The following is a 22,929-nucleotide window of genomic DNA, read 5'->3' on the forward strand; positions in this document are numbered from 1 at the left end:
GCACTGCTGGAAGCCATGGCAAGTCCAGCATATTATCAAGCAACTGCAGGATGAAATTTTTTATGGGAAAAAAAAAAATTCTAACATTTTCTGACCAGTGACGCCTCTTTGTGCTGGTCTGCATAGCCATAGTGGCAGGGTGAACAAAAATGTCTATGGAATAGGCATCATCTTGCCACGGTGCGCGAGCTGTACTTCTAGTAGAAGTCAGCAGTTCATGGTTGATTTATGGACAGTCTGTGTCGCCCAGCCCCGTGCCAGTTCCAGCAGCCTTCGCCAATTAGCTCTATTTTCTGCTTAAGCCGTTAAAGCCACCTCCATGGAAACGCCAGGAGAAGAGGCCGGGGAGGGGGGAGGGGAGCGGACAGGTGCGCCCTCTGTTCGGGAATACACAAAGGGTCGACCCAGCCGCCGCCGTGTCCCTGGCAACTCCACGCACTCAGGGCGCGCGCACTTCCCGCGGCCCCGCGGCGCAGTGGGCGGCCCGGGGAGCGGCGCGGCGCGCGGAGACCCTCGGCCTGTTCGAAGACGCGGGGCCCGGGAAGCGCGAAGCCGGCTCAGGCAGCACCCGCGCTGTAGGGATTTGTAGTCCGCTTGTCGCCCGGGCGCCTGCCTCGGGTAGGCCGGCCTCGCGTTCCCGCCTGTCGCCAGCCGACTTCCTGCCTCTGTCAAAACTACACTTCCCGGCATCCTCTCCGGTGTCGGGCCGAAAGCGAAAACAAATTCTGGGTTGCGAGGGTGCTGCCCTCAGCCGGGCTCCCCTACCCGCTCCCCGCCCCTCCGGCGCCCTCCTGCGAGGTGGGGAGGCGACAGGCCGCGTCTTTTTCTTTTGGCTTCCTCGGCTCCTGGTGTTGGGGAGCGCGGGACACGCAGGCCTCGCTTCACCTGAGCCGGGCTCGCGCGCGGGGGGCGGGGTTTCCTCGCTTCACCGCAGTCGGGACGAGGAAACTTGTGGGGAAGGCGACCCCCGGCCCGGGTCTTGAGCAGGGCAGCGAGGTCTCCGGGAAGTGACTTCTCACTCTCGGGTTTTTATTTTCCCTCCCACGTTGCCCCGGGCGCGCGGTCCCTCAGAAGGCGGCCGCGTGCGCACAGCCATGCATTAGGCAGGGCTCCCCTATGCGCGCGGAGAGCGCAGACCGCTGCCTCGGGCCGCCGTCGCCGCCTGCCGCCCGCGGAGCCCGAGTCAGAACCGCCGCCAGTCTTAGGCCGGGGCGTAGAGTAGCCGGCGGCGCGGCCATGTGGGGCTAGCCCGCGCCGCGCCTGGCCTGCAGCGGGACCGGCAACATGGAGGCGGCCGTCGGCGCCCCCGACGGCGGGGACCAGGGCGGCGCAGGGCCCCGCGAGGACGCGACGCCCATGGACGCTTATCTGCGGAAACTGGGGTTGTATCGGAAATTGGTCGCCAAGGACGGGTCATGCCTGTTCCGGGCGGTGGCGGAGCAGGTAATGGGGTGAGGGGATGGAGGACGGGGCGGTGGGGCCGGGTGGGAAATTGGTGGCCGGCAGCTGCCTGGGCAGCTCAGGTCCGGGGCTGCGCGTGGCCCTGCTGTCGTCACAGCCGCCCATTGTAACGCCGGAATGGGACGCTGCCCTGGGTCTGGAAGCTGTAAATCGAAACTTAAAAACCCGTAAATTAGCTGGGTGTCGTCCCTCCTGGTGAAGAGGTAACGAGTTGAGGACAACCTGTGAGGCCTGCCGAGAGCATGCACAGTTTGATGGGTTGCTGGGGACTTGGCGACAGGATCTTTTTCCGTTCTGTTCCGCATTCACCTTCTCTCCGTTTTTTAAGCACAGCGTTCACACCAGTAAACCGAGTGTTTACTAGAGGGAGGTGGTGGACCAGACTTGACTCGTAGGACATTATTTTTTCTGCTGCTGGACTTTGGAATGTGGGTTAGTCAAGCCTGCCGTTGTCCACTTGAATTGAGGGGGAAATGGGCAGTTAGCGAAAGCCAGCCTTTTACAAATAGAGAATGTTTTTGAAAAATTGTCTTGGAGTAGATTCCGCACATTATTTTGTTTTGTAAGGCGGTGTAGTTATACTCAAAATAATTTACTTTTTTTTTGTTTTAAAGTCTGGTTTGGCGCGTGTAGTAAGATGGATATAACTGGGGTTTCCTTAGGCCCTTCCTCACCGAATTTTCCCGTTAATGGTCAAAATCACATTCTAACAGTTCCTTAGGAAGCTGTTCCTGATTTTTTAAGAAAATATTTGGTAAGAGAGCTTATTCCGTGTTACATAACATTGTGTAGTTGGTCGGTATGCAGCCACCAAAATCCATCCTGTATTGAAAATAGCTGCTAAAATGGATAAAAGGTTCATGGTACTTCCCCGGTGTGTCCTACCTTTTCACAGTTTGCTTTCCTTGGGCTTACGGGTCACTCCTCCCCTCCTTGGAGTTTTTACGTGTCTATTTTTCTCACCTTTTTGGATGCTAAGATAGCTTTCAAAATTTCTGTGGGTGAATGAATGTTTTACTTAACCTCTGCAGACCAGCCTGCTCTCATCTTTTTCAGTGTCTTAGACCAGCTGTTTATTTTCCAAAGGCCCCCTTTTCACATCAGTAGTGGGAAATCTTTTTTTACAACGAGACATTGATTGAGCGCGCACCCCCCTTTGCATCGGGTCAGGCGTTGTCATTCACACGCTCTCCTTAAAGCTTCCCAAATCGAGCCCTTTCTCATTTCACTCGCCTTCTCTCATTTGAAGAAATGTAGGGTGTTCCCTCCCGTGTTGCTGTGGGCTGCGTTCACACCCAGCCACTCGGGTCTGGACGGTTAGTAGGTGAACGGTCTGTCCCATTTGTCAGTTTCCTGCCTCCGTCGGCCCTGCCTCCTCGCCCTCAGCCTCCCCGAACTCCTCAGCACCTCCAGGAGCAGAGGGAAGTGGAAGCGAACTGTTGGTTCTAGCGCGAGTTCGGTGAGGAAGAAGGTAGAAACCAACAGAAGCAAGCGGGGTGTAAGTGCTTATTTGGAGTTGGATGGCCAGATCTCGGTTTGTTTCGCAGCAGAAAGGTGTGTCTCATTTCAGTATTCCCTGCCATAGAGCATCGGTGGACCTGATGATGCAGAAGTCTCTCTGTGACTGACGTAGGAACTCCTTTTTTACCTAGAAAAGGGCCTGAGCTAGTTGTGGTAAGAATTCATTGCTAGCTCCAGATAAATCCCATTATGACGAGATACAATAAAATGTGTTAGGTTAGGCAAAAGGGAATACCCCTTTCGTTTATGTGACTCAGCTTTGGTATACCGAGGTTAGGAAGCTTAATACCATGCATTTTTTTGGAAAGCTCAGTTCTTCAGGAGACAAGGGCTAAGCATGCAGCCTTCATGGCCAGAGGCAAAGTATGTGTGTGGGGGTAGGGACAAGGGAAGTAACACCAACCTCAGGCTGCCCTTTAAAAATATGTACAAAGAATTTAATTTTTTGCCAACATTTTCTCCAGTAACATCAAAATAATTTATTGTTTCTAAGAAGGAGTCAGAGTAAGTAATCTAAATGACAGTCTTTGGGGGGAGTGAGGTGGAGACTTGAATTAGGAGTAGTTTTTCCCTCCAAATTACCTGGTTTAGATCGGCCCTTCCCTTTTTACTCTTCGGGACTTGCGCCTGCAGGAAGCCTGACCTGAATCAGCGTTGTGGCCGTGGCGCTAAAAATAGGGCGCTCTTAGAGGACTTGCTAAAGCAGTGTATCTCAGCCTTTCCTGTGTTGATCACCATCTTGTCCCAAGCAAAGATGGAAAAGTTTTCTATTTCTAGCTTATTTTAATGTATGTAATAATTTGCAAAGATATTTGTCACTTGAATTCTTCCTGAGTGTCCTCGAACTTGTATAATATGCTTTTTAAACAGTTGTCAAGTAACCTTGCTTCTCTCGCAGTGCTTGGCTTTGTAAAGTACCAGCACCCAACACTTTATGGAAGGTGCTGAGAGTTTGCTTCTGATTAACGGATTCAGGTTCTTTGTTAAAAGGAGCAAGAACAGCCCTGACTGGTGTGGCTTAGTGGATTCAGTGCCAGCCTATGAACCAAAAGGTCGATGGTTCGATTCCCAGTCAGGGCACATGCCTGGGTTGCGGGCCAGCTTCCCCTCCCTCTCTAAGGATAAATAAATAAAATCTTAAAAAGAAAAGAAAAGAAAAGAAAAAGACAGTATGCCTGCCATTGTTTTTGATGGAAAAGAAACTTTATTCACTTGTGTCTGCCACCTGTTGCTAGGTAAATCGCAGTAAGACTAGCTTCACTTTGCTAACTGTTGGGAAGCCCTATCAAGTGACACTTCAGTTTACTCAAACTAATAATACCTTGATGCATAATGCTGTCTAGTATAGCTTCTGTGGAGTGTCATTAACTGTCATTTGTTAAATTGGCAAAAAAGTTATGTTGTGGTTATTTTTATGTATGGGCATTTCTTCCAGTGCTGGAAGCTTACAATATGTAAGGATGCTTTTTAATAGTTATACACTCAGGTAAGCTGCAGATCAGTTGTACTGAGAACAAACTCATTGCTAACCCCTGTGCATCTTCAGTATGTTTCAATGTAAAGGGACCTACTAGCTGCCCAGGCAGTTGTGCCTCTGATTCTGTGAGTATAAAGGAACCTTGGCTGGTATCCAGAGGGACCTGTACAGTGTGCAGCTGGAGCCTGCCTTTTCCTGCTCACCGTGAACATAAGGGAGCATCACTCAATTGGAGCTGTAACTTTTTAAAGTATAGTTGTTATACAGTATTATGAGCTATATTAGTTTCAGGCGTACAAGATAGTGATTCAGTATTTTTATACCTTACAGTGTGATCACCCCACTAATTCTAGTAATCATCTGTCACCATGTAAACTTCCCACAATATTACTGACCGTGCCCCTTCACCCTTTTCACCCAGTCCCCCATCTGCTTCCCCGCTAGTAACCATCTCTTTGGTCTTTGTTTCTATGAGTGTGTTTTGTTTTGTTTGTTCGTTTTATTTTTTTATTCCACATACAAGTGAAACTGTACGTTATTTGTCTCTGCCTGACTGATTTTACTTAGCCCAATATTCTATAGGCCCATTCGTATTGTTGTGTATGGCAAGATTTCCTTCTTTTTAACTGTTGCATAATATTCCATTGCATACACACACAACATCATCTTTATTCCATTTATCTATCTTTGGACACCTAGATTGCTTCTAGGCTATTGTAAATAATACTACAGTGAACATGGGGGTGTGTATATATTTTTGAATTAGTGGTGTTGTTTTCTTTGGATAAATACTGAGAAGTGGAATTTCTGGGTTGTATGGTTTGAGGAATTTCCTTACTGTTTTCCATAGTGGCTGCACCAGTCTGCATTCCCACCAACCAGAGCACAAGGGCTTTCTTTTCTCCACATCCTCACCGACTTTTTTTCATTTTTTTTTAATCCTCACCTGAGGATATGCATATTGATTATAGAGAGGGGAACAGAGGGAGAAAGGGAGAAAAAAATCAGTGTGAGAGAGAAATATCAAACGGTTTGCCTCTTGTACGTACCCTAGTTGGGACTGAACCTGCTACCGGGGCATGTGCCCTGGTTAGGAATCGAACACAGTGACCTTTTGCATACGGGATGATGCCCAACCCACTGAGCCACACTGGTTGGGGCTGTTTGTTGACTTTTTGGTAATAGCCATTCTGACTGGTGGTTTGTCACTGTGGTTTTGATTGGCATTTCCCTGATGGTTAGTGATGTTGAGCATCTTTTGATGTCTGTTGGCCATTTGTAGGTCTTTGGAGAAATAAATGTCCTTTTCATGTCGTCTGCCCAATTTTTGATTGGATTGTTTATTTTTTGTTGCTAAGTTTTATGAGTTTCTTACATATTTTGGAATTCAATCCCTCATTATATATATTGGAGCTGTAACTCTTAAAGTTATTTTATAATACAAATTTTCAGTGGCCTTCATAGAAGTTTGAGATTTGGTTATTTTAAATGTCAGTATCCGCCGCCCCCCCCCCCCACTTGGACCCTATAGGGTACCAGGAACACCTTCATTTGAGACACCTAGCAATAGAAAATAATTTTAATCTCCTTTTAAGCGTGGAAGTTCAAGTATTGGAGGCTAGCCAAAGGGTTCTTAAGCATTTGATAATAGTGTGTTTAAAATCAAAGCTTTGGAACTTTTATTAAGACAAAAGGCCAATAAAGTTATCCTTTGTTGAATTAGTTGTTTAACCAAAGAACAGAGAGGCTACAAAATGAAAGGATATGGCTCATCTTTGAAGTGTGGTTTATTTAAGATTTTGGGGATAAGAGCAAGTTTCAAGTCTATTGGGATGACAACCTAGAGCAGCATGTTGCATCTCATGTACTGCTCACGTGGATGTTCTTTCAAGAGTGATGTAAGCCCACCAACTAAGGATTTGAGTGCCTTAATTTGAAACCACTGTGGACCTAAATTTCTACATAAGCAAGGAATTCAAAATGCATAGGACGAAGCTAAGCACTGCGTAACCGAGATTCTGTTAGTCCTGTTTTGTGAAGAGCAAAATTATAGTAGAGGGTGGCCAAGAGGGGAAATGTCTTAAGTTTACAGAGATTTTCTCAAAGGTGTGATTTCAGTGACCTAAAGGAGAAATGGTAATAGCTCTTCATAGAATGATACATGGCTTAAGAAGTGCTACTGTTCATATATGTCATGTCATCTTTGTGGTTAGAGGAAGAGGTGGGAATGAATAAAGATCTACACATTATAGAAAGACAAACGATGTGTCTCATGGTTGTGAGGTTATTTAGGGTATGAAAGAAGCACTAGGTTGCAACTTAAATCCTCTTTTTACAAAATGCTTAATAGTGTGTTGCTTTTTCTCTTTAGGTTTTCCACTCTCAGTCTCGCCATGTTGAAGTCAGAATGGCCTGTATTCACTATCTTCGAGAGAACAGAGAAAAATTTGAAGCGGTAATTTGTAATTTTAAACATGTAATGGTGTCTTGACTTGCATTTACAGTTCACCCTTTAGAAGAGGTCTAGTGGGAATTTTACAGGATGGCTCTTAATGCAGATCATGAGAATCCCCCTTATAAAAAAGAATTGCTTTATTGAATTTAAATCCAGTTATATTTATGTGATAGTTTTAACGCCATTTCGTGGTATTCATTTATTCAGACGTTTAGAAAGCTCCTATGACAGATAAGGCACTGAGCTATGGAGGAGAGAGAGGTGACTTGGACAGGATCCTTGCATATTAAGAGTGAGCTTTGTCTGAAGTAGGGATTTGGATGTTGTGGTTAACAGCGCTAGCTGTAGAAGGCATTTATAGATTTTTAATTTTTAGGGTTCACTGTAAATCATTTATCAGAACACTGTAGTTATATAACTAATGATTAATAGTAAAATGTTGTAGAACACTTTACTGGAACTTTCTCAGTACGTAGTGGGCTGCGAAATATGACAGTGACCTATTTTCATTTTACTTGAAAACCTTATAAGATTTACCTAGAATTATGTCATCTGGCAACTTTCAATGGTATTTTCCCCTGTTGATTGCCAAAAGAACATTGACATCTTGCAAACAACTCTAAGACTTTATGGGTAAATGGTTCTTAGTTTGGATGTGCTCTTGGTGTTCCTATATTGAAGCAAAATATTACTGGTGACATTTTTCTGGGTGACATTATAAAATGGACTGTAATATATTTCTGCAAGGAGAGTTACCTACTTGATCAGGAGATCCGAAAACTTGTCTTACAAAAAGAAAACTGGTAATGAGAAGACTAAATAGAGTATTAGGCCATTGTGAAAAAGAGCGGGATAGATGGAGTGGACTTGGAAGTATTTGAAGAAATAATGAATGAGTTAGTCGTTATTATTGGCCCCAGAGGGTAAAACTCTGTTGACCATAATGGAAATTGGTAACACTGGTTGAGCAGTTACTGTGTGCCTGGCATTACTCTAAATGCTTTGCATATATTTATTTAACCCTTGCAATCTTACGAGGTATAATAGAAGATTGAAAGTTTGAAAGGGGTTTCACTTTCCTTATAATTTATAAGTACCTTTCATTTCTATTAGCCAGAATTGGAAAAGGCTGTTACGGGAACAGGGGACATACCTTGAGACTGAGAATGTTCAACCAGGGCCTAGATGGACGCTTTCTGAATAGAAAGAAGAGTCTTATATTGAATACATGCTTGCAGAATACCACTTGGGTCTCTTCCAACTTTAAATGGTTCTGCGGTTTGTTTGTGTGTTTTTTTTAAAGTCTATAAATAATCACTTAATAGAGAATAGTAGCCTCTGATTGGTGGAATATTTAAAATATGTAGCTATTTTATTACAAGTAGGTGTTGAAACTTAAGGTACTTTTTAGAAATTTGACAGTATACAAACTGTAAAAGAATCTTACTCTTAAAAAATAATCCATGGGCATTTAAAAGATTTTTATAGACTAGGGAGAATAATGTTTTTATGTATTGCTTTGCTAAATTGATTGGGACTGTAATTTAAATAAAATTGAATTTGGTGTTTCAGATGGTGTTTTAGAGCTTTCTCAATTAGTGTAATCACCATTAGAAAAAGAAATGAATGTTATCACGTAGCTTGAATAAACTTTTATGTTTATGTTAAGGTGATAGTTAAAGCAAGTTGTGTTGGAAAAATCTTGGTGATTCTTCAAAATATCTTTAGTATTACTAATTCTCATCTGTTTTTAGAATAACTGACTTAACAATGAATATTTATATCTATATTAGTAAACTAATATTTCTTAGCTAATATATCTGCCTTTGTTTATTCTTTTCTACACAGTGGTGATTACCACAGTAATCTTAAAGTGCTGCTTTTATCATGTAATTTCTCTGTTCATAAAATCACCTGCAGTGACCTTGAATTGCCTTCTCTCCTCTTCTGAAAGTCCTGCCTGTGCTCAAGGCTCTCTGTAAACAGGTGTCCAGTCTGAGTTCTCGCTCAGTCTGCTCTCCCCATGAAGTTGCCTTGTTCCTGCTGACCAGGTCACTCCTGTCTGCCCAGACAGTATTCTCATGTTTCCACATGCCGTGTTGATCTGTGCCCTTCCACATCCTGACCAGGAAACCTCTCCTGATGGTGTTTCCTCCTTAAATCCTTTGTATGTTTATGATAATGATTTGTATGTCTTTTCATTACTAGGCTATATGTGTATATATGTTTTATATTACTTATGTATCCAATATTTGTATAAGAACTCAATAATTCAGAGTGGAGAGGTTAACTTTTGATGTACTCCTAATAGATCTTTTTTTTTCCTTTTCAGTTTATAGAAGGGTCATTTGAAGAGTATTTAAAACGTTTGGAAAATCCACAGGTATGCAGTAATCTTTTAGTACATCTATTTTTAACATTACAGTGCATGGAATGGTTACAGTGTTACCCTGTTTACTTTTAAACATTTCTTAGGTGCACATTTTATGCAGCATTTAATTGTGAGACTGTTGGAGCTTTGTACTATGCACAGGGTGGATGTTGTGTGAGGATAATGTCCTGCTATCTTTCTTTGTTATAATGGCATGTTAGTGTAGCATAAAAGGAATAAGTATAATATTACTCCAGTTCGGGAGACACACACTCTGTGAAGGCCCTTTCTCTGAATACACTCCCCACCACATTTTTATTTTAGTAATTTTAGTACTGAGTTTTGCTTATATACCATGGTCACAAATTCATTTTTCTGAAATTTATATTTTTTCTTCTAGTTTTATAAGCCTCCTTGAAGGCAAGGATTGTATGTTTTATTGCTTTTGGAGTTCCTGTCTTACTACCTTTCAGTTTGGGATGCCTAATTGATGATCAGTTGCGTGTACTGAATAAATGTTAAATCCATATAGTATTATATATAATAGATAGGAAAGAAACACCAGAATGTTCAGAGTTTTTATCTCTAGGTAGTAATATTACTGGTGATTTTCTTTTTCAATTGATATACCCTTTTGGTAGATAATGCAGTCAGATTTGTAGAGATACAAATCACATAATTAATCATTTTAGTGTCTTTCATGACCGTGGATACCAGGAAGCATGGAGAAAGGACATGTGAACAGACATCAAGATTCTTTCACTTGGTTTAAGACAACTGAAATCTAAATAAGAGTTTGTAAGCAAATCGTGGATGTAGTACTGGTGATTTTTACTTCCTTTATAGAAAATAAAGGTCATGACAATGCCTATTTATTATTAAGACTAAGACTATTCATTATTAAGAAAAAAAATCCCACAGTGTTATTTTACAATAATCTTCGTACAGCAGTTCAGGTTGTTGGGCTGTGAGGGTCTGAGGAGGGATAGACATAATGGGAGTGGAAAAAAAGGGCCAGGGAGGAACTGAGGTAGTGAGACCTGAGTCGAGGCTGATAGGGGACCCTGGGAGAGGAGGGTGGGAAAGTTGCTGTGGTTTTGAGCCCAGGACAGGAGCCTCCTTTCGAGGGTTTTGGATGGCCAGATTTTTAATTCTTAGGATACTCCACGCCCGGTCTGATCATACTTCTCCAGATGCTTTGGATACCTTCTGAGTACTTGTTTGTTCTTTGTTATTAACAATACACATTTATGTCTTTGTTTCTCTTTCTCTTCGATATATGGGATGTATGAAATGAAGAAAATAGAGCTGATTGGTAAACTCCATTGCTTCAGCCAATTTTCAGAGAAAGCATCTTTATCCTTTCATTTAAAATACCAGTGGGGCATTTTGAAAATTTGTCAAATTTTTTGTAAGGATAAATTTTTTGGTCACCTTTAATGAGGTAAAAATGACATACAATAAAATTCACCAGTTTTAAGTGTATGATTGGATGAGATTTGACAAATATGTGCATTGTATAACCAGCAGCACAAACATTTCCATCTCTCCAAAAAGTTCCTCATCCTCTTTTGCATGAGGAACCAATTTTCTAATTTTCTAATTTTCTTCTTCTACCCACTTGGCAACCACTGATCTGATTTCTTAGTTTCATCTTTAATAGACTCATAGTAATGGAATGATATGCAGAGCCCAGCACAAATAACGTCTTTTTTTTTTAATGGCAAAATCACAAGCACGTAATCCTGTAACATAACAGTATCACACGCAAGCACATCATATGACATTTTAGGTGAAATGTTCAAATTATAACTAAATTATTACACCCATATTATTACCCTAGCAACCACACTCAAGCAGTAATTACTTCTGCCGGGCCCTGTAGTTTGTAGTCTTAATACGTCTGGTTTCCTTCACCTAGCATATAGGAAATAGTTTGAGATTCACCCAAGTTGTTTGTATTAGTAGCTATTCACTATAGTTCCTTTTTATTGCTGAGTGGTCTTTTATTATATTCATGTACTATGTGTTTATCCATTTGCCAGTTGATGGCTATTTGGGTTTTCTCCAATTTTGGGTTGTTAACAATTGAAGGTGCTAAGAACATTTGCTAATAAGTGTTTATGTGGACTTTTTTTTTTTTTTTAACACCATAAGGCCCACCAATGGTAAACATATGTTTACCTGAATGAGAAACTGCCAAACTATTTTCTGAAGTGGCTATGCCATTTTTCTTTTTCATTAGCGGTATATGACAGTTCTAGTTGCTCTATGTCTTCATTAACACTAAGTATTTTCAGCCTTTTAAATAGCTTAAGTGTTAGTGGTTGTGCAATGCCATCTAATTGTGATTTTAACTTGCATTTTTCTGATAATATTGAGCTCCTTTTCATGTGTTTATTTCCCACCCACATATCTTCATTGGTAAAATGTTCATGGATTTTGCTAATTTTTTTAATATGTTTTGGTTCTATTGAATTATAAGAGTTTGTTATACTAGGTATAAGTTCTGTATTGGATATATATTTTGTAAATATTTTCTTCCAATTTGTATCTTGTTTTCTCATTTTCTTTTGAGGAACAGAAATTTGCTTTTGATAAATAAGAACATTTAAATACATGTTTTTGATATAGTTCATTAGTTAAAACAGATTTTACAGAAATGCTTTACTCTTACTTGCAATAAAGAAGTATATCAAACATCGTAAAAAGTGCTGAGTAAATTATAGCCTTAACGTGGAAGATAATACTAGAACATAATTTTTTTTAATAATTTAAAAATTGACTCTGTTTAGAGAAGACAAGAAGATATGTGATAGCCATTATTAACTTAACCAGACTGTAGCAGAATTTATTCTGAAGGCTAAATACTTATAAAATGGTACATTATTTGAGAGGTAGAATTTTTGTTGACAGTAGTAGAATAATTTTCTGTTTTTTAAAGTGGTGTCACACATTGAGCATAAGCTTGTGTTTGTGATCTAAGCAGACTGGTTTCAGGGAGGGAGTTCGTTTACAACGGGGTGGGGTGTGTGTTGCTTGTGGCAGTTTATGAGAAGCCACAATTGTTAGGCAGAGACCTATTTTAAGAAATCTATTTTAATATGTGCCATCCATTTCATTTTGAAAATCAGAACCAACTTTTAAAAACTGTTAAAATGAAAAGTCTGGGGGAAAGATTATCCTGTCTTGAGATCATCGTTTAACATCTTTTTCTTAATCTCAAATTTCTTTCAAAAAGAACAGTGCAGCATTCATTTACCATAGCTCATTATTTTTAGTGACTTTTGGTTTTAAGCCTTTACTAATTTTACACGTGGAATAGAATACATTCTTTGAAAGATTTTATTTATTTTTAGGGAGAGGGAAAAAGAGGGAGAGAAACATCAGTGTGTGGGTACCTCTTACATGCCCCACACTGGGGACCTGGCCAGCAACCCAGGCCTGTGCCCCTGATTGGGAATCGAATTGGCAATTCCTTGGTTGGCAGGTTGGCCCTCAGTCCACTGAACCACACCAGCCAGGGCTAGAATACATTTTTATGGTAAAAGATTTAATGTAGAATGAAGAGTGAAAAATCCTTCATTTTCCCTTTTCTTCAATTTTCTGTCTCCACTTTCACTTTAGGATGTATTTTTCCAGTCCACTTTTCTAGGGATGTACACATATGTATTACGCATACCTTTTGCTTATTTTATATAATGGGATTATTTTACTATGACTTAGTTTTTATACTAGTCTGATTTCCCCAAGTCAGTTCATGTGGACATACTTCATTCTTCTTAATGATTGCACATTCCATGCATAGTGGATTAAATGTATGTGTTATTTAATTATTCCTCATCTATTGGTGGAATCTTAAAGCTTTAACAAAAATTTTTTAAAACTTACAAATAGCTACACTATACCTCCTTGTTTATATATTTGTGGGCATATGAAACATTTCTGTAGATTTATAGAAGTTGAATTGCTGTGTCAAAGAGTATATGGATACATACTTTAAAGTTTTTATATATACTGGCCATTTCCTTATCTAAAAGTCTTAAAGACTCCTTTAGGATTGTACTGTAGAATCTACCTCGTTTCAAAATGATTACTGGGAAACTGCTATCTTTGTACATTCAATCACCCTGAAGATAAGAGAGATCTGCTTTTTTCTTTCTTCCTTTTTTTTTAATCTTTTTGATTTCTGCGTTCTGCTTTTATTCAGCACCTCATTTATTGGGCACACAGCATGTGCCAAGCCCTGTCCTGGGTGCTGGGTTGGCGAGTAGAGCCCTGCAGTCCGCAGGTTCTCACTGCAGGGGCACCGCTCTTTGGCCTCACCACACCAGTATGACCTGACAGTTCACCCTGTTACTGAGGATTTTTGCAACAGACACTTGGGCTGGTTTTTATATAGCCTGTTTTTTTTTATAAATGTTTTTGCAACATTTATACTACTACTACTACTGAGTTTTCTGGCCATTAGATATGTTGTATAAAGGTATGTATGAAGACACTGTTTAGAGCAGTGATATTCACCCTTTTTCATCTCATGGCACACATGAACTAATTACTAAAATTTTTCGGCACACCAAAAAATATATTTCTTGCAGGTCTGACCAAAAAAATTGGTACAGTTTTGACTTACACTGGATGGCTATTGTTCTGTTGGCTGTTGTCATTTTTTTTTTTTATCTGACAGTCGAAGGGAAAAGAGATCAGTGCCCCTGACTAAATAGTAAGGTTTTGCATGCTTTAAAATTTCTGGTGGCATGCCAGTGTGCCTGCTGTGGTACATTGGTTGAAAATCACTGGCTGAAAGGTATATGGTAAGAAGTAGGAGACACTTAACGTGCTTTTTTTTTTTTTTTTCTTTAATACAGGAATGGGTTGGGCAGGTGGAAATAAGTGCCCTTTCTCTTATGTACAGGTAAATACTGTCATAACAAATATATGTAATTAAACAAAAAGTTAGTGAAAAATTAGTATATTGCATTATACTAAAGTTGTTAAAATAGCAATTTTATATTTTGGTTGTGAAGCATTTTTTCTAAGTTTTTTGTCGTTGCATGAATTAGATTTTGACATTTAGATATGTCAGTGTTTAAAAATTTTAATTCTCAGAATACTTTTGGAAAGGACTACAGAAAATTTTCCAGGCCTATAAACTATTACTTATCAACCTTATAGAGAAAGGACTGCCTGCTTTCTCAAGGCTGGTAGCACTGAATGGCCACCAGAACAGAGCAAAGCATCGCATTATCAATTTTACTACTGTTGCTTAGTAGAGGAGCAGATGAATGCATTATGTTTTCTTTTCAAAATGTTTTTATGAATTTCCTCTTTATAATTTCTATGATTTTGAAGTCTCCTTTTAGAATTATCTGAGTCACACAAATACAAGTTATATTTGAAATTTTATTTTTTGAAAAAATACTTTTATATAGGTATTCTAGAACTTAGTTATTTATTCCATTATTGTCCTCTGTTTACTGCTGTATCTTCAGGCCTAGACCATTGCTTGTCATATACAAGGCTCTTGATGAGTGAATGAATGAATGAATGAATAAATGAATGATAAATCTATTCATGAAAGATATTCCATCAGAAGTAATTTCTAAACGTTATTTTCAGGAAAGATTTTGTAATTTATCGGGAACCAAATGTTTCTCCTTCACAAGTAACTGAAAATAATTTTCCTGAAAAGGTAAGCATTTTTTACAGTGTTTCTAAAAGATTTAACTAAAAGAACCACTGAGTTGCCACCTTGACCTCCTAAGCTATAAATTAATTTTTGGAAATATTTGTTCATGAAAATTAGATACTGAGTTGATATAGTTCCTGTTAATCATCAAGACATACTATTTTCTATTTGTTTTTCCCCACAAATCACTTTGTTGAACCCTGTCATAGCATTTCCCTAAAGAAAAAATTGAGATTCTGGTGTATATGATTAACTAGACTATAACCGCTTTGAGTCAGTATAAATATTAAACAGGCCCTGGCCAGGTAGTTCAGTTGGTTAGAATGTCATCTCAGTACACCAAGGTTACAGGTTCTATCCCTGATCAGGCAACATACAAGAATCCACCAATGAGTGTGTCAGTAATTGAAACAACAAATTGATGTGTCTATCTACCTTTGTGTCTCTCTCTCTTTCCTTCCCTTTTTATAAATCAGGTAATTTAAAATATCTATATAAAATGTAAATATGGAATAGTAAAGTAACATGTGAAAATAGGTTCTGCCATTGCATCCAGAAATACTTGTAATTGTGATGTATTTTTCATTATAAAGATAATTTGCTGATCAAGGTGTTACTATCTAGTAAAGCAGAAACAACCAAAAAATAATGTAAAATCTAGAAAGAGAAAAAAACTCAGCTGATTTCATTAAAAAACTAACTAACTAACTAACTAACTAACTAACTTTGTTTTAATTAGTTGGAGCCATCCAGGACAAGTTAAAGTGTCTTGTCACCATGCTAAGGGTGGTAAGGAGGAGGAGAATTAAGTGGGATACTGCCTTTGTAAGGACATAGGGGTTTCCAAGTGACTTGGCTCTGGATCTGGCCTTTTCCAGTACCTTTTTTTGGAATATGACATAATCTAAATAAAATCAGTGTGCATTTCTCTTTGCATAAGTAATTGACTGTTTATAAAGTAGAATGGATCTTTCAACATCAGTTTGAACTGCTGGGGTCCACTTATATGTGGATTTTTTTCACTAAATAAACAGTCTGTTTTCTGCCACTCAGGGTGTCACGTTTGTGGGTTCAACCAATCTCAGACTGAAAAAGAGTATTTTTTGTTTGAGGATGGTGGTTGGGAATCTGCAGATTTGTTGGAGGGTTGACTGTGTACATTGTTCCACACCATTTTATGTGAGACACTTGACCATTGGTATGGGGGGAGGGGGAAGGGGTGTGTGTCCTGGAACCATTCCCCTGTGGATACCTAGAGGGGACTGCAGTTAAGTTTTGGGGGATTCAAAAGTTATTTTTGGGTTTTTGACTGCACAGGGGTTGGTGCCCCTAACCCCTACATTGTTAAAGGGTTAAGTGTACTTAAATTAACTGTAGAGAAGCAGAAATTTTTTACATCTGATTGATTCTGCCTCTTAGAGGTAAGCATTAATAAGGTTTTGGAATATTTTCTTATAGTCGTTTAACTCTTGTTCCTTTAAGTAGCTGAAATCATGTTGTTTTTATATAATGTATTTGTTTTCTGTTATCCTATAAGCATTTCCCTAAATTATTAAGACCTTTTTGATTTAATGGCTGTGTTTAACATTTCAGCACATAGATGTACCATAGTTACTGCATTGGAGCTTTAAGTTGCTTCTAATATAGTCACTTACTGTTTGGAAATTATTTACTAGTAATTAAGAGGGATTGAAGATAATAAATTGCTATATAAATTTATATAGCAATATATTGTCATATATGAAGGGCTTAAAAGGTATCTTTTGTTTTTCCCTTTCAGGTATTACTGTGTTTTTCAAATGGAAATCATTATGATATTGTCTATCCCATAAATTATAAAGAGAGCTCTGCTATGTGTCAGTGTAAGTATCACCCTTGTGTTTTTATAGAGAATTACATTCTTAAGATACACAGTCTTAATGCACACAAGTCAGGGCAAACATACTCTGTTTTGTTGTATAAAAAAGATATTTCTAAGAACCTTAGGTTACCAAAAATTTTAATACTGTATTAAAAACATGTTTCAATGGGAAAAAAAGAGCTAGTAGCTAGAGTTTGACTTGTGAATACAAACTTCTTTCCTTCCTGCAGTACTAATAGCTAGAGTTTAACTTGTGAACACAAACTTCTTTCTTCCTTCCTGCAGTGGTAAAGTTCAATAGTAAGGATTTGTATGAGTTTTTAAAGCTCTAGTGTATAGCTTGAAAATCTAAATGACTGAGTATATCAAACATTTGATTGTAATAATACTTAGTTCTAGAGCAGGGTTTCTTAATTTTAGCACTAATGACAATTTGGGCCAGGTAATTCTTTGTTGTGGGGGTTGTTCTGTACATTGTAGGATGTTTGATAGTATCCTTAGCATCTACTGTGTAGGTTGCTCTCCTACTGTGACAACCAAAAACTGTCATCAGATTTTGCCACATATTTCCTGGGAGGGATACAATCCCCTCTACCTTCCTAATTGAGAATTGCTGCTCTATTTCTTCTTTCATCTGTTCTGGCATAGTGCACATCATTCATACAGAGCAGTAGTGCTTGGCATATAACAGCTTTTCCTTTGTTAAGCAAGTGATCAGTAAAGATAATGTGTAATGCAAATTTTTTAATTGATCACTTTACTTTGAGGTATGAAAGTCTAGCTGTCTGTATCCTGGGCTGTGTCTTTTTTTTCCCAGGTAGTCAAAATCTGAACATGCCAGCTTTGGGAAGGATGGGCCATGAGGCCTCCTTTCCTGCACTTCTCAGTGCCCATGGGCGGGATGATACCTGGGTTGGAAGGAAGGTGATTTGTGAGGAGGTTTCTTTGGGAACTCATTGTTGATGAATTCTCAGTGAACTTGTTTCCATAGTGATCACAGTAGTAAAACCAAAGGAGAGTCCTAAACCCCATATGTAGATGTTTTTGAATATTTGGTAATATATATTTCCATGTTTCCAGGTTTTTTTAAAGCAAAAAAGTTTTTAAATATGCTTCTTTATTGGCTGCTGAGAGTACATTTTATAATGGTTTCTTTTTGGCCCCTTATGAGAAGTTACCCTCTTTTCTTCAATCTTAATGTTTCTTAGTGTTTTCCATCCAAGTCTTTTAAGGTTGGGCATGTTGTATGGCATCTGTACTTCTCAGTTTCCTCATCTGTACAATTAGAATAATTTTATTATTGTGCTGGGATTAAATACAAAGATGATGTAAAGGCTTAACCCAATGCATGGAGTGTAGTAATTTCTCAGTATGTGTACTCAGCTTTTATTACCATCATGCATGTTTCACAGTTGTGATACCTTTGTTGTGTTACCATTAGTTCTTAAAATGGCAGTTACGTAATGATTTCAAACTAATCAACTATGCACAGAAATTCTAGTTGCTCTGTGTGTAGGTAACTTTTTGCTTATATTCTAGGTGTCTAGTTAGGATTTTAGAAGCTTGGGCAATAGATACTGAATATTATGTAAGAATGTATAATTAGTTAATGTTGCATAACATCTCTCTCTTGTTAATTTCAGCACTCCTTTATGAATTGTTGTATGAGAAGGTATTTAAAACTGATGTTAGTAAAATCTTGATGGGACTTGATACTGCTGAAGTAGCTGGTGAAAACAGTGAAATATCAGATTCAGAGGATGACAGTTGCAAGTAAGAATGAATTTAAATTCTAAAATATCTTTATAGTGCCACACAGAGAAATAGTTCAATAAATATTTCTGATGGAGTTGCCTGACACTAAGTATTACGGTATTCTTAAAATATAGCAGTCTGCAGTACTTTCTTTTTAACTGCTGCTAATTTTACCTGATTTCTGTTAAGGAACTGTTTCTTTTGAAAGCTGGTATTTTTGGTTAATAAGCATCTATTTCTGTGTAATCTGGATGTATATTTGTGGAATAGATTTGGTCTAGTTATATGTATGGTATTGTAAAATTTTAAGGTTAATTAATTGTTTACATACTCAGTGCTGAAAAAAATGGCCATTTTGCATTTCCTTGACTTTCTTTTATTGTTTTCTTTCCTAGATAATGCCACCTTCTTTTTCTTTTTTAACGATAAATAATAAAAATTCCAAGTTGGAGTGTAGTATGTGAACAGCTCTAAATACTGCCTCTACCTAGGTTGTGAATAAGCACCTTTTAACTTCAAGCGTCTGAGGCTCGTTTTTCTTTTCCACACAAGATGTAGAAAGTAGTGGTTAAGAGCTTGGGCTGTGGACAGCAATACCTGGTTTCAATCCTGGCTTCCTGCCAACTAAGTAGATTTGGGGCAAGTTACTTAAATCCACTACGAAGCCTCAATCGTACATCTTGTAAAATGAGGATATGTTAGTATTTCCTCAAAGTGCAGAATTTATAAGAATTAAGTGAGATAATGTGTAAAGTGCATAGACTAGTTCCTAGATACAGCGTCCAACATATTTTAGTTTTTATCAGCAGTGTTAAGTTTATATTTTATGAGAACCAATCCTATTCCATTTCCAGCGAAGCTAAAACTATTACTGCTTTTGAGTCTCAAGTAGGAAAGTATCTTGGTATTATGTATGTGAAAATAGGTAGAAATGAAATTAAGCCTTAAGATACTAATTCTTTATTAAATACTTACATAATACCTTTTTTAAAAAACCTGTAATTCCAAGCATTTGTTGAATTAAATTTTTCTGATCTTGATTGAAAGTTTGTTTGACTACCATTTCTTTGTAAGAAAGACATGAATGAATCAGTTAGGTTAGAATCTGAGTCTGCCATTGTAAGTTTAATGCTGGTATAGACTAACTTGGCACAGAGAAATTCTCCATGGTTTTCTCCAGCACCTGCCTGAGTAAGACATGTCATTGAACTAGAAGAAAGTTAACCAGGGAAGTTGTGCTCATTGTAATGTTGTTTTTCTTTCTATACTGTACTGTTATTGTAGCCCTTGGAACATGGGAGACTCTCTGGTTAACTTTTTGCATTATTAAGATTTTTTGTGTCATACCTGGCTTAGGGAAGACAAGGCTTCAATTAGAGAAGAATGTTACGTATTCATGGTATGATAGGTAGGCATAGCGTGGTAATAAGGAGGAAAGACCAAGGATGCCATTCCACTCTGGTGCCTGGATTCTTTCTGTATTCACATTGGTTAGTGTTGAAGTACTGGAAATTCTGGGGGCTTTTTTTTTTTTTTTAAGTTTAGACTCTAGACTTGGGGGATCTTAAAGATGGCTGCACTGAAGGGTATAGACCTGGAGATTGCCCTTAAGACTGGTTATTGATTTATTAAGGAGTGAGTGTAGGACAGAGAGTACAAGTGGCTTCTTACCTCACCTCCCACTTGCCGCTGCTCTGTTTCAGTCTTGCCACCGCTTGGCTACCCCCGGGTCTTTGCACTTGCTGTCTGTCCCCTCTGCCAGGTACACTAAATAGCCATTGGGTTTGCTGTCTCATTACCTTTAGTTCTTTATCCAAAAAGACCTCTCAATGAGCTCCTTTGTCATCCCACTTTTTATTTATTTGAGCCTAGGACTCAGCATTACCATTTTTTCTGATTTCCCTTCCCCCAGTAGCACATATCAGCATTTAGCATACTGATTACAGTTTGTATCTACTCTCACTAGATTGTAGATCTACTCTCACCTTGTTGTAGTGGAATATTTTGGTTAATGGATCTTCATTTATGTATTGAAAGGAAATTTTTTACATTGAATGTTTTATAAACTCTTATTCTGTCCACCCAAATTAAAGTTTGTTCCTGTTTTTTTGAATGAGCCAGTAACAATTACTGATAAAAGTCTTTAACTAATATGTCACACACAGACATTCTTACACACTCACATACTTTACTAAAACTTGTGTGGGCTCACTGGAATATAGCTTGACTTTTTGGTATATAACTCTTGACTTTTGACATTTTTATGTGATGTTAGAATAAGTTTATTGCATGCAAACATATTTAATACTCTTAATTATGGTTATTTTTTTTCCCTTGTAGGAGTAAAACTACTACTACTAATGATGTGAACGGATTTAAAGCTTTGTCAAGTGATCAGGTATATTTTTTCCTAATGGTTTTAATTTGTTCTTTGATATATAAGAGCTTATGAAGTTATAGTCTTAATTTTTTTCCTCTTCTCTGGTACATTTTTTAAATTTTTTTTCTTTTTTAAATGTAAAAATAATTTTTTTTCTGGTACATTTTCAATAGAGTCAGGAGCATATACTTGTAAAGTTTTTCAGCAATTTCTTAATTGTTGAAGTTTTCTTTTGATTTTTTTATTCTTATACATAACTCAAAAAAAAAGTTTTATAAGCATGTTGTGTTGACTGGATTTCCTGACTTTGTTTGTTTAGCACCTGAAAAACAATGGGAACTCTCCAAGCCTTCCTTTGTCTAGAAAGGTTCTTAAGTCTCTCAATCCAGCAGTTTATAGAAATGTGGAATATGAAATTTGGCTGAAGTCTAAACAAGGTATGTTTAAAAATCTACATTTTTCATAAATTTACTTTGTGGCACTTGAAGATAATTAAATCAACTTGATATTATACTATTGTTGTTTACAGCTCAACAGAAACGTGACTATTCCATTGCTGCTGGCTTACAGTATGAAGTTGGAGATAAATGCCAAGTAAGTGATTATATAGAAGAAAAGATTTTACTTGAAATATTTATTGTAATAGGAACTGAGACCAGACCAAGTTTGAGTATGTTGTTAATTTGGGATTTCAGAATATACTCTTTCAGGTGTACATTTTAATAGTTTTGACTATTTAGTATTTTGATTCATTTGAATATATTACCAAAATTGTATGTATCTAAAACCATGGCATCCCATCAGATGATCTTTAAAAAATAATCTTTGCTATCACTTGCTGCAAAGGAGTAACAGTAACATTTTTAGGTTTTTAGATATTTTCATGACAGTTGGCAAATAATTTACAGTTGGTTCAAACGTGACATTATAGGTCAATTTATTTTGTTTGTAAAGGTCATCCTGGAAAATTGAGAGGTACATAATGTTTTTCTGTTGGATTAAGAAAGGAAAGTGGACAATAAGAGGAGTTTTACTATTTACTTTGAGTAAGCTACTGCTCTGGACTTAAGTAATGATTTATTAAAGGAGAAAGTTGGATTAGATCTTGATTTAGAGTGGTTTTTCATCCCTTTACCCCTTGCTTAGTGATGCCTGCAGATATTTTTTTGTTTCACAACTAAGAAGGTTGTATTCACATCTGGTGGATGGAGACCAGGGATACTGTCAAATATCCTACAGTGTGCAGGAACCCCAGTCCCCCAAACACACACAACAATGAATTATTTGGTCCAAAGTGTCCAAATGCCGAGGCTAGAGAAATTCTGGAAAAGGTAATTTCCAAAGTCCCTTTTCTGATCTTTGGTTTTTATGATAAAAATGCTACTATTTCCAAAATAAAAATGTCCCACATACACAAAAATTAGCTGGAAGATAATTTTCACCAAAATGGTTTTTATCAAACAGTGTTGCCTTTTAAAGACTACCTTAGAATAGGCATTGACAAACACTTCTTGACTTGTGGGGGAAACACTCATTTCCTTTGTGACAAAGTGGTTTGTGAAAACTATCTGATTGACCAGGATTGTATCTGTGCACTTTGAGAACTTTTAATAGTGTTCTGATTCTGAGGTATGTGAAAGGAGAGGAAGAAGAGGATATGATTCATTTAGGTTCTTCCTTACGGGATTGTCAGCAACTTACTCTAATTATAGAACAGTAACTGTAGAATTTTAGGACAACTTGGAAGGGAACAAAAGAGAAGAGCAAAACCAGGGTTTAGAGCTTCCCTCTTTCCCCACTCCCTTAATAGAGAAAAGAAGATTGCTTATCTTAAGCTGCATCACTAAAGCTGTGTTACTTGTTATTTCAAATCAAGCATATTTCCTTTGAGGTTGCATTTGTTTTTGGTAAAGTAGATGCTGTTGATAAAGTAGATGGTAAAGCAGGTTCTTGTTTTAA

The 22,929-nt window shown here is 38.1% G+C and overlaps 1 protein-coding gene across 2 annotated transcripts in view; it reads left to right on the forward strand.

Annotated features, from left to right (window-relative positions):
• Positions 1-737: 737 nt before the first annotated feature.
• Positions 738-22,929, forward strand: part of OTUD4 (OTU deubiquitinase 4) — a 42,127-nt gene continuing 19,935 nt past the window's right edge. For both annotated transcript variants that reach the window (XM_054562791.1, XM_054562793.1), the window contains exons 1-10: positions 738-1,443; positions 6,831-6,914; positions 9,247-9,297; positions 14,154-14,200; positions 14,905-14,977; positions 16,755-16,836; positions 18,479-18,608; positions 20,931-20,988; positions 21,290-21,407; positions 21,500-21,564. In XM_054562791.1, coding sequence (XP_054418766.1) covers positions 1,285-1,443; positions 6,831-6,914; positions 9,247-9,297; positions 14,154-14,200; positions 14,905-14,977; positions 16,755-16,836; positions 18,479-18,608; positions 20,931-20,988; positions 21,290-21,407; positions 21,500-21,564 — 867 coding nt within the window. In that variant the 5' untranslated portion in view covers positions 738-1,284. The remainder of the gene's footprint in view (positions 1,444-6,830; positions 6,915-9,246; positions 9,298-14,153; positions 14,201-14,904; positions 14,978-16,754; positions 16,837-18,478; positions 18,609-20,930; positions 20,989-21,289; positions 21,408-21,499; positions 21,565-22,929) is intronic.

This window comes from Pteronotus mesoamericanus, unplaced genomic scaffold (assembly GCF_021234165.1).
Source record: "Pteronotus mesoamericanus isolate MK-2021 breed Mesoamerican mustached bat unplaced genomic scaffold, CSHL_Meso_final contig_163, whole genome shotgun sequence".
Classification (NCBI taxonomy): Eukaryota; Metazoa; Chordata; class Mammalia; order Chiroptera; family Mormoopidae; genus Pteronotus; species Pteronotus mesoamericanus.